General features: G+C 40.4%; 1 protein-coding gene across 1 annotated transcript in view; it reads right to left on the reverse strand.

The window, feature by feature from the left end:
• LOC133975035 (SWI/SNF-related matrix-associated actin-dependent regulator of chromatin subfamily B member 1-like) overlaps positions 1 to 9435 on the reverse strand; it is a 32840-nt gene extending 23405 nt beyond the window's left edge. The window contains exon 1 of the mRNA XM_062412886.1: positions 9278 to 9435. Coding sequence (XP_062268870.1) covers positions 9278 to 9367 — 90 coding nt within the window. The 5' untranslated portion in view covers positions 9368 to 9435. The remainder of the gene's footprint in view (positions 1 to 9277) is intronic.
• Positions 9436 to 12285: the final 2850 nt, after the last annotated feature.

The following is a 12285-nucleotide window of genomic DNA, read 5'->3' on the forward strand; positions in this document are numbered from 1 at the left end:
CCCCTGCTTGAGCTGCTCCCCCGCGACCCGACCCCGGATAAGCGGATGACGATGAGTGAGTGAGTGAGTGATATAAAGCATGTGGATACACAATCACATTCACAAAACACACTGACAGATGAAAATAAACAGAATTACAAGCTCATTTTATATGATGCGCTCTCCATCCCATGTGACACATCATAGGCATGCTCAATGCAAATGCATAAGAACATAGACACAAGCACAAAATACAATGAAAGATGGAAAGAAATGTATAATGTTACCTTTACATAAGACTTCATTTTTATTTCTGCCCGTTTTGTTTTCACTGTGTTGGAGCCAATGTTCCAATCACTGACACGTACAACTGATCTTTATAAAAACCTGATTAATTCATATTTTTGTTCCTGGTTAAAGGTGGTGTAGCCTCTTCTGCAACAATGAAGTTAAAACACTGCGCTACGTCGTAATCTGCTGGAAGAACTTCTGTCTGCAGGAGTTTGCTAGCCTGGATGCCAGATGAACTTAGATGTTCGGTCTGGAGTCGCTCCGTTGGGGAGAAATTATGCCCGGACAGAAACTGTTCGGACCAATCAGATTGTCAGGGCGGGCTTTATACGATGATGGACAGATGATTAACAGTAACGTAATCAACCACGTCATCAAAGTGCGCTTGGGTTGAATTAGTTTTCAACAAACATGCCTGCCGCTGGAGAGCTGATATGTGTAGATGCTGCCATTGAGTCTGTTTGAGAAGACATCGACAGCGCATTCATTTTTAAAGAGGAACAGAGAACGCGGAGGGGAAGCCAAAGAGCAGCGCCGCGCAAATCCCTAGCGCGCCGTCGCTTGGCTGTTCACACCGGACGCTGAAGCGACGCTGAACTGCCGGGCAGCGCTAATAATATCACCCGTTGATCCAGTAGTATTTAAGCATATACACTGCTCAAAAAAATTAAAGGAACACTTGGAAAACACATCAGATCTCATTGTGAAAAAAAGTATGTTGGATATTTATACTGATATGGACAGTTTAATGTCTCAGGAACAAAAGGATGCCACATCTTTGATGGAAATAAAAGTTTTCAGGATACAGAGGGCTCAATTTTATAGACACCCCGAAAATCATAGTGAAAAAGTGATGTGGCAGGCTTGTCCATTTTGCCGAAATTCAATTTCTGCAACTCAAAATGCTTCTCAATATCTTGTGTGGCCCCCACGTGCTTGTATGCATGCTTGACAACGTCGCGGCATGCTCCTAATGAGACAACGGATGGTGTCTTGTGAGATGTCCTCCCAGATCTGTCTAAGGGCATTAGTGAGCTCCTGTAAAGTCTGAGGAGCAACCTGGCGGCGTCTGATGGACCGAAACATAATGTCCCAGAGGTGTTCTATCGGGTTTAGGTCAGATGATCGTGAGGGCCATTCAATTGCATCAATTTCTTCATCCTCCAGGTACTGCCTGCATACCCTTGCCACATGAGACCGGGCATTATCGTGCATCAGGAGGAACCCAGGACCTACTGCACCAGTGTAGGGTCTGACCATGGGTTCAAGGATTTCATCCTGATACCTTATGGCAGTAAGACTGCCGTTCTCTAGCCTGTAGAGGTCTGTGCGTCCCTCCATGGATATGCCTCCCCAGACCATCACTGACCCATGCCAATTCTGGTGTTCTATAGCAAATGCCAATCGCCCTCGACGGTGCTGGGCAGTTAGCACAGGGCACACTACAGGATGTCACGCCCTGAGGCCACCCTCATAAAGTCTGTTTCTGACTGTTTGGGCAGAGACATTCACACCAGTGGCCTGCTGGAAATCATTCTGTAGGGCTTGGGCAGTGCTCAACCTGTTCCTCCTTGCACAAAGCAGCAGATATCGGTCCTGCTGATGGGTTGAGGACCTTCTACGGCCCTGTCCAGCTCTCCTAGAGTAACTGCCTTTCTCCTGGAATCACCTCCATGTTCTGGAGATTATGCTGGGAGACACATCAAATCTCCTTGCAACGGCACGCATTGGATGTGCCATCCTAGAGGAGTTGGACAATCTGTGCAACTTCTGTAGGGTTAAGAAATCGCCTCATGCTCCCAGTAGAGATAATGAATCTAGCTAAAGCCAACACTAATGGAAAAACAGTTGAAGTGATCAAGAGGGAGAAACTTGAAATGGCCTACACATGCAAAACCACTCCTGTTTTGGGGGTCGTCTCATTGTTGCCCCTCTAGTGCACCTGCTGTTAATTCCATCAACACCAATGCAGCTGAAACTGATTAACTATCCCCTCTGCTACTTAACTGACCAGATAATTATCAATAAAGTGCAATTGAATTCATACCATACCCTGATAAAAAGTGTTCCTTTAATTTTTTTGAGCAGTGTACTTACTTGTTGCTCCAACATTAAGCAACAGCGTCCCAACATTTGTCTTTTTTGGTGTTGTCTGTATACAACATGTTCCGAGGATCATACTACGCACTGTACTTCTCCACTTTAATTATTAATTTAATGTCTTCCATGTTGAAGAACTTCTCCACTGTTTGCTCCGTTAAATGTCGGGTGTCGAGGGTAAATTACGTATTCTCCACTCAACCCTATGTGGAGAATACGTAGCCCTCCCCTCTCTCTCTCTTTTTATCTTTATCATTGCTTGTGTGGCTGTAGTGGATGGGCAGAGGGGGACATTTAATAATGTCATTGGTAAAATTAAAACTCCAGGACAACAGAAAGGGAATTCAAAGTATGGGATGCATATTTGATAATTTACATCATATAAAATATGTCATCGATATCGTTTAAAATAATTTTTCAGTGTGTTTCCTGGGGTGATACGCCTGAGTCAAGCTTTGGCGTCACTTCAGCGTCCGGCGTGAACCCGGCCTTAGTAAATAACTCACAATTTGTCACTTAACATACGTCACATACTACGTTGCTCTGATTGGTTGTAGGTCTATCCAATTGAAACAAGAGGAATTTTTTTTCCTGGTTCGGTTGAAACAAGCCCTATATTCACAGCCCAATGGAGCCGTATCAGACTCACACTGACTAGAATTGGGAGTATGACAACGTCAGGCTAGGAGTTTGCGTGAGTGTGTCTGCTTGTCTCTACCTGTTTTCACACACACAAACGAATAATCACATGGGTTATTTACGATCTAGTCCTATATTCTAAAACAGTTATTAATGGATAATGTCCGAACACAGCTCCGGATAGTTTCGGTCACTTAAGGTTCCTTACTGTGAGCGCCACGTTACGTCTCATGTTGTGTATCAGGTATAAACATGTCTCATAAACCCTAGAGAGAAACAAATAAACACAAAGCAAACGTCTGTCCTGTACGTGCCCTAATAACTTTTGATCACTGATGGTGTTTATTGGTAAACTGTAAAATGGGCACAGGTCAGCAGGAAGTGAGGAGGAAACAGACTTGGACAGAAACTCTGACACAGGACGACTGCACCTTCAACAAGTGTCTGTCATAAAGAAAATATGACCGCAGGTGAAAACATGATTATGTTCTGTCCCTACATCGGTGCAGAGTGGTCGTCCTCCTCTCTGTAGGAGCCCAAAACAATCCAGCCCTATTTGTAGTCTAATAAATTTGTCTACTAGTCCCTCTCGCAATGCGATTTAAGGTAAAGTTTTTCCTTTAATTGACAGCTCCATATTAAAATCAGATTACGTGTAAACTGGCTGAGTACAAAAAGCTTTTAAAAGGGCCCATATTTTACACCTTTCTGAGATTTAAATTGATGTGTTGGTACCCCTAAGATGATATATCAGTGGTTTAGAGTAAAAAAAAACTGCTGCATTGTGTATTTCCATTTCCTCTCTTTTGCCTCTCTCTGGTCCTTCAGGCAAAACAGGTTGCTTTGGCCTGCTCATTAATTATCTTAGTGCCACAGTTGACAACATAGATCATAAGATTCTGTAACAGAGACTTTGGTATTAAAGGATCGGCATAAGGCTGGTTTAAGCCGTATATCAGATAAATTTAAACTTGTTAATATGAAGAAGGACTCTTCCATGTACATGCAAGTTAGTCATGGAGTTCCACAAGGTTCTGTCTTTGGACTGATGTGGACAGCTCTAAGTACAGGTGTGAACACACTGAGATTGGATGCGATCCGTTGACGCCAGACCAAATTCTTAGGTAGTCTGGGCCACATGTCCACATTCTTTTAGCAGTATGAATGAGCGCACAACATCAATCAAATTGAATTTGTATAGCCCATTTTCACAAATCACAATTGTCTCATAGGGCTTTATCATTTATCATGACTTACTTTTTTAAAACTGGTGAAATAATTGTTCACTGCAGCTGCAAAAGATCCATTCAGCGACTCTTTTTTCCCTGGCAGCGTAGTGTGTTACTGAAGGGTAGCCTTTGTTACTTTGGTCCCAGCTCTCTGCAGGTCATTCACTAGGTCCCACTGTGTGGTTCTGGGATTTTTTATCAACGTTCTTTTGATCATTTTGACCCCATGGGGTGAGATCTTGCGTGGAGCCCCAGATCGAGGGAGATTATCAGTGGTCTTGTATGTCTTCCATTTTCTAATAATTGCTCCCACAGTTGATTTCTTCAAACCAAGCTGCTTACCTATTGCAGATTCAGTCTTCCCAGCCTGGTGCAGGTCTACAATTTTGTTTCTGGTGTCCTTTGACAGCTCTTTGGTCTTGGCTATACTTTGGAGTGTGACTGTTTGAGGTTGTGGACAGGTGTCTTTATCAATCAATCAATCAAATTTTATTTGTATAGCCCATATTCACAAATTACAATTCATCTCATAGGGCTTTAACAGGGTGTGACATCCTCTGTCCTTAACCCTCAGCAAGAGTAAGGAAAAACTACAAAAAACCCTTTTAACAGGGTAAAAATATGTAGAAACCTCAGAGAGAGCCACATGTGAGGGATCCCTCTCCCAGGACGGACAGAAGTGCAATAGATGCCACGTGCAGGAGAACATCATCAATAATCAAAGTCTCTAGCAGCATTGATGAAGCACAGTCCATGCTCAGCAACCATCTAGACCACGATCCACCATCCAGACCAGACGCCACTTCAGTCCTCAGTCACCGTCCACCGCCGCCCACCAGGAGGACCCATCACAAGCCACCACTGCGGTCCTGGTCCACCACCCGTGCCCAATGCCAACGCGACACAGGGTCCGCCACCAGCACCACGATCAGCCCACATGACTCAGAATCCGCCACACTGGATCCAACACCGCGACCCCCGGTGCGCGATCCACAAACCGTAATCCATGGTGCGGCCACAGAGGCCCTGGATCTGCGGGTGATAAAGCAAAGGGATTCCGGGGAAGGGGGATAGGGATGGAGAAGAGGAAGGAGAAGCTGGAAAGAGAAGCTCCGTGTGTCATGTGTCATAAAATAGAACAAGTAACGTTCTGGCGCACTAATTAGCTCTAACTATAAGCTTTATCAAAAAGGAAGGTTTTGAGCCTACTTTTAAACGAACAGATGGTGACTGCCTCCCGAACTGAAAGTGGTAGATTATTCCACAGCCGAGGGGCTTGATGGCTAAAAGCTCTGGCTCCTACTCTACTTTTAGAGAATTTAGGGACGACAAGTAGGCTGGAATTCTGGGAGCGGAGTGCTCTAGTGGGTTTATAAGGTATTAACAGCTCTTTAAGGTATAAAGGCGCTATATTATTAAGGGCCTTGAAGGTGAGGAGGAGAATTTTAAATTCTATTCTAGATTTAACTGGAAGCCAGTGTAGCGATGCTAATATTGGAGAAATGTATATTTATACTGATAACGAGTTCAATCAGGTGCCATTAATACAGGTAACGAGTGGAGGACAGAGGAGCCTCTTAAAGAAGATGTTACAGGTCTGTGAGAGCCAGAAATCATGCTTGTTTGTAGGTGACCAAATACTTATTTTACCGAGGAATTTACCAATTAATTCATTAAAAAAATCCTACAATGTGATTTCCTCGATTCTTTCCCCCATTCTGTCTCTCATAGTTGAAGTGTACCTATGATGAAAACTACAGGCATCTCTCATCTTTTTAAGTTGGAGAACTTGCACAGTTGGTGGCTGACTAAATCATGCCCCGCTGTACTATTTGAACTTCAGCATCTGGGGACACATCTCCCTGCCAATCCCGACCCACTGCAGCAGGTGAAGCATGTTGCATGTGTCCAATCACACTCTACTCCAATCATAACCCCAGGACCATAACCCCACGTAATCTGAACCAACACAGAACTGACAAGTATCTTCAGAGCAATGAGTGTTGAGGTCGGAGAGGATAGTCTGTTTTTCCATTACAAAGTCTGCATGTTTAAACCGATCAGGAGCAAACGCCTCGTCTCTGAGGTCAGAGACAGGAGGATATCAGGTGTCGGAGTCAGATGGACTGTTTATTAAAAGAGATCCACGATATGGATTTATCCAGCCAATACCGATAATTACATGCTTTACATAAGATAATAATTTCACGTTTTCTTAAAAATAAATGATTATCCTGCACGTGTTAACAGCAACACTCTGTTTGCCAGAACCATTAAGATCATCCAACACTGTCCCTTTGACTGAATCCGTCCAATTTACACTTGAGTGTAAAATTGTAAAATATAGTAAGCAAATATGGATGAATTAATATCCCATTGTTAAACCAAAGAAAACCGTTCTGACACAGTTCTTAGTGTACCTATAGTTTTTTTAGTGAAGCACATAAGAAAACTTCAAACAACTTAAGGTGGTGGGGGGAAATTATCTTTTCAAAAGAATTTAAATTAAATATTTTGACATCTCAAGTAAGACATGTCAGTGTATTAATATAGTAATTGAGATCAAAATTATGTGCATTGAAAAATAAAAGGCCATTATAGAACTGGAAGCCTGATAAAAACTGAGTAAATCACATGCAATATTGTGCTCAACAAAGAAAAAGAAAAGGTTGAGGGTAGCTTATGTTCTTTTAGTAGTGAGAGTAAGGAAGGTTTCTCTATACTTTGGCCTTCATGTAACATTTTATTACATTTCACTTAACTGACGCTTTTATCCAAAGCGCCTTACAATAAGTGTTCAACCATGAGGGTACAAACTCAGAATAAGAATCACAAAGTACTATTTTCTTCAAAAAAGCCAATCTACAAAGTGCTAGCAGTAAGTGTCATTTAAGCTACAAAACAAAATTATTTGTATTATAATGAGTGGTCATTTGACTTACTATTACCCTTCTATCATCTCAAACCACTCTGCCTATTCTCCTCTGACCTCTGACATCAACAAGGTATTTTCGTCCACACCCCTGCCGCTCAATCGATATTTTCTCTTTTTAGGACCATTCTCAGTAAACCCTAGACATGGTAGTGTCTGAAAATCCAAGTAGATCAGCAGTTTTTGAAATACTCAGACTAGCCGTCTGGCACCAACAACCTTGCCACGTTCAAAGTCACTTAAATCCCCTTTCTTCCCCATTCTGATGCTTGGTTTGAAGTTCAGCAAGTCGTTTTCACCGTGTCTAAATGCATAAATGCATTGAGTTGCCATGTTGATTAGCTATTTGTGTTATCAAGCAATTGAACAGGTGTGCCTAATAAAATGGCCAGTGAGTGTAGTTAGTCTGAACCACTTCATATAACAATACTTCTAAACATGCCTTAAAATTGTAATGTTTCTTTGCACTTATAACAGTTTTTTTGTGTAGCAAGGGTTTTCAGACCAATTGCAGGAAGTTCAGACAGCAAACAAGCAGAAGTGGTGGCTGTGGCTGAGGGGTAGAGCGGTTGCCCTCCAAACTGAAGGTCAGCAATTCAATCCCCAGTCTTCCCCATCTGCATGCTGAAGTGTACTTGGGCAAGATGCTGAGCCCCGAATTGCCCCTAATAGAACAACAAAGTGCTGCTAATAGATGCACTGTATGAATGTGTGTGAATAGGTGTATGTACAGTAAAGAGCTTTGAGTGGTCATCATCAGACTAGAATAGCGCTATATAAATACAAGTGACCTGACCTGCAGGATTGCCTGTAGTCTTGGACTTTGACCATATAAATTTTTGAACATCGTGGACGTTCATTTTACTGGTAGTAGGAACACCATAACGATATTAAATTGGCAATGAAAACAACGAAATGAAGAGATTCATTCATTTTCTGCATTACAATGGAAAAGTGCTTTTTTTAAATGCACTGTATTAAGGCTGGTGAAAACATTAACCGAATTGACAAATTCAAAATCAATCAACTTAGATGCAGATGAATACAAGAGTTGACAACCCACCTCAAGCAACTACAAACATAAAATTCTATACTTAAAAATCTATGTATCAGCATTCATAAACTACTGGTCTAACATACATCAGGCATAGGAAACTGTATATATATTACTGCTCTTACAATTATAAACACGTTAAAAAGAAAAACAAGATAACTTCCAAAAACATTTTCAATGCAGCTTATAACAGTGCTTTGACAATGTGGTATTAGAAGTTTTTCAATTAAAAGACCAGAATACTTCATCCACATTTGATACAAGCGACCCTGTTCAACCAAAAACACTTATTTTTCTTTTTCGTTACCAATTAATCAAAAATAATTTGTATTGCCCATATTTACAAAATCAGTTTGTCTCATTGGGCTTAACAAGGTGCGACATCCTCTGCACTAAACCCTCTTCAAGAGTAAGAAAAAGTAACATGAAATACTACGAAACCCCCGTTTAACAGGAGAATACAGAAAAACCTAGATACCTAAAAGGGAGGCACATGTCAGGAATCCGGCCGTGCAATATGGATCATTGTAACTGAAAACAATTGTGGAATCCCAAACCTGTGATACTTTGATTTATAGCCTAAATTTCTCTCGGTGAATCACTGGTATTTTTCGATTTTTGATTTTCTTAACAGCCAACACGCAACGTTGTTAGGCTTAATTAAAGTTATTTTTTAGATAGAAAACGGTGTAACTGTTATGACTCAAAACATATAAGGTCGATACAAACTGAGGTTACACATTTTTAACCACAGTACTCTTTTGAACGCTATTTAATGTAGGCTATTATTGAAAGTTATATATTTTTTAAATGAGCTATAAATTTAGCTATTGATTCTCTGATCTGGGACAACATGGTGCCATGTTAAATGTCTTGATGATTTATCGGCGGATGGCCTGGCTTCACCATATCATAAACCAATCTTTGTTATTTCTTTGTTTATTGAGCTTATAATGAGAGTCGTTACCATGCTACCATTAGCCAGTCAGAATAATGGATAATTGAATATACGGCAAAGAAGCTAAGCGTTGTAATCAATGAATAGTCACTTACCTCCGACCCAACCATGTAAAAGTCCCCATCTTGTTCCAATTGAAACTTCACTGGCTTCTGACCAAATGTTTTCGTTAGAGCCAATTGCATCTTAACGTAGTCGTTAAGTAGCTAACTGTTAAGTAGCCCTCTCTTCTTAAGATGTGTTCGGGGCTTTCGGTAAAAATGGTGTCTCCTCAAATGTAATGTTCGATTCAGCTTTCTATATTTAAAAAACAAACTACAACTAGGGCAGCTCAACAAAAAAAAATGAAATTGAAAAAAAAATTCCCCAGGAAACTACAAAACCGCATATGCTTAACAATATATGTTTAATTAACACGTCGAAAATGTGACATGTCATGATTATTCTAAATTTTTTCTGAAAACCATGAACGCAGCATTGCTATTTCTCTTCGTTCGTTTCAAGGTAGCAAAACAAATTGCAGAGAGCATTACCTCCCCCTAGTGATATAAAGTGAGATCAGATTAGATACTCCTTTAGGGAAGACACAGTCTGGGATGTTATTTATTCAGGACAATAGAATGACAATATTACAAGGATATCAATGAATAGGCTAGTCATAATTTTAGCCTGTGTGGTAAATTGTTCAGAAAAAGCAAAAATGGATTGAAAAGAATTGTATGTTTAAATGATGGGTCAGGCACAAGGGGGAATTTGTTGAAAGGAACAGAGTGAGCTATCAATCTCACTATAGTAACACAATCAATAGCAGGTAAAACTAGCAGTGAAGTATTCAAATAAACCGTGATCACTATCCAATATTAATGAAGGTAGGTGTAGAGAGTAGTAATGGAGTAGAATTAGAGAAAAGGTTTGATGCAACAAATTGGGGGAGGTGTAGAATGTTAATAGTAGAATGATTTAAGAAGGTCAAATTAGATCAGACCATCAATGAGATAAACATAGTAATATGCAGCGCTATTGTAGGAACAGCTAAATATAGTACCATGCATATACAAGAATCCACCAATGCAATAAAAATACAAATAAGGCATTGAAATTATTTAAGAATGCACACAATTTCATAATTTAATTGATTACAAAAGGAGAAAGGGAGTTGTTAGGAATCGTATTAAAAGAACTAAGAAATATTATGAGAAATAATATATTTTGACTCAATGGCTACATCAGTTGAATATGGGGGTATTATTAAAAGAATGGGCAGATATTTAAAAGAATATGGATAGCCTATTATAGAATAAAGGTGGAAGGTAGTCTTAGAAAATATGAATAAAGCTGAATCACTTGCAACAATTCAGAGAACTCGAGTAATGAGGAATAGAGGAAGAGGGAAAGGACAATAGATAGAAATATAGACACTCTGAATGATAGTAGGGAAAATTAAAATTTAATAAATTTAACATTCACAATGAGTGAGCTAAACAAGGTATTAGTTAAAGCAGGGACAAACAGGTAAGTGAAAGGAGTAAACAAATATATGTTCAACACAATATAATAAAATATGGGGGAGGGGGGATTACTGTTATTATATGCAAGCCTGGTATGGAACCAAGTTCAGCAGGAAGCTTTAGACCAATAGCTTTGACTTCACACGTAGGTTAAATCAAGGAGAATTATCAATGAAAGATTTGGATACCATTTGTCACTTAAAAGTGATCCGACTGGGTTTAGGAAAGAAATTAGCACAATTTTTCCAGCCCTATGTTTACAAATTGAAATTAGAAGAGCACAAATTAACAATTTGTGCTTTTCACAGTCCATTCTCAGTCCTTATAAAGACATTTTTATATAGGTTTATGGTTGTATAAGTATTCTTCTTGGTCAACATGCCAAACAAATGGTTGAAAACTTAGAAAGTTGGATTTTATTAGTTTAAGGCATTTTGAAGACAAAGGCTTTCGCTGGCTAATGGCACATTTCAAGCCCCTCTACACTCTGCCAAGTCGGCGCTACTTTTCAGATGTGTGTCTGCTTGCCCTATATGATATGGTCGCCGCATGGCAGGAGGAGTGTAATAGAAAAACGAATAGAAGTCAGTAGTAGAGAAGCCAAAAGGAAGTAGGAGAATCAATAGAAACTAATATAAATAAAGAAGAAGAAGACATCATATCAATGATGAAATTTGGAAACTGTTAGGAATTTAAATTCTAGATGGTATTTGGGTCTGACTGAAACTATTTTTAACTAAAGGGGGGGGGGGGAAGCATGAGCAGTTGGGACATATATAAGGCCTTTATTCAAATGATTTATAAATAACCCTCGCTGCATATTGTTAATAATGAATCTTATAATTGTTCTGAATTCTAACTTTTGGTATTAAACCAATATTCCCTTAAGGCCGAATTATAGTCGGGTTGCACGCACGCACGCATGCACGCAAGACACGCAACGCGCCTCACGCAGCCCGCAAGGCTTGTGATTGGTCTGCTTACTACATCCCGTCGGGAGTCTAGTTTCCGGTGTCATGCCCCACAATACGCGGAAATCACGGAAGATTTAGAAGAACGAATATGGACCAAATAGAAGAGCACTTGGCAGAAGAGATCCGAAAGTATGACCACTTGTATAACCCGTAACTGACTGGCCGATTTGTCCGCTAGAAATAGGCTATGAGGAGTCGGAGTGGCGATGTAAATAAACAGTCAACGAAGAAGAAGAAGACGTCTCTTCTTTGTGTGTTTTGTCTTTGAAAAAAAAAACGTTAGTCCGCCTAGTGTTCTGGCGGTGAATTGCGTTGCAACACGCGCAGCACGGAGAAGTATAAACCAAAACGAGTCCGTCGATGCAACTGCGTGGCCTTCCGCGGTTGCAGTCGCAGGACTATAATTCATTCACACATATATTTCAAGCAGCTGTCTGATAAAGTTATGGAGGTCGGAAATGGTGACTTTGTTGACATTGTTTTGTTTCGTTGTTTTGGATTCGAATTACCTAATGTTTACACCAAGTGGACATTGTTTGAATATAGCAGGAACATCATATTGGGGAGAGCGTGGCCTAGGGGATAGAGCGGGTGCTCTGCAACAAGAAGGTTGCCGGTTCG

Source organism: Platichthys flesus, chromosome 19, assembly GCF_949316205.1.
Source record: "Platichthys flesus chromosome 19, fPlaFle2.1, whole genome shotgun sequence".
Lineage (NCBI taxonomy): Eukaryota > Metazoa > Chordata > Actinopteri > Pleuronectiformes > Pleuronectidae > Platichthys > Platichthys flesus.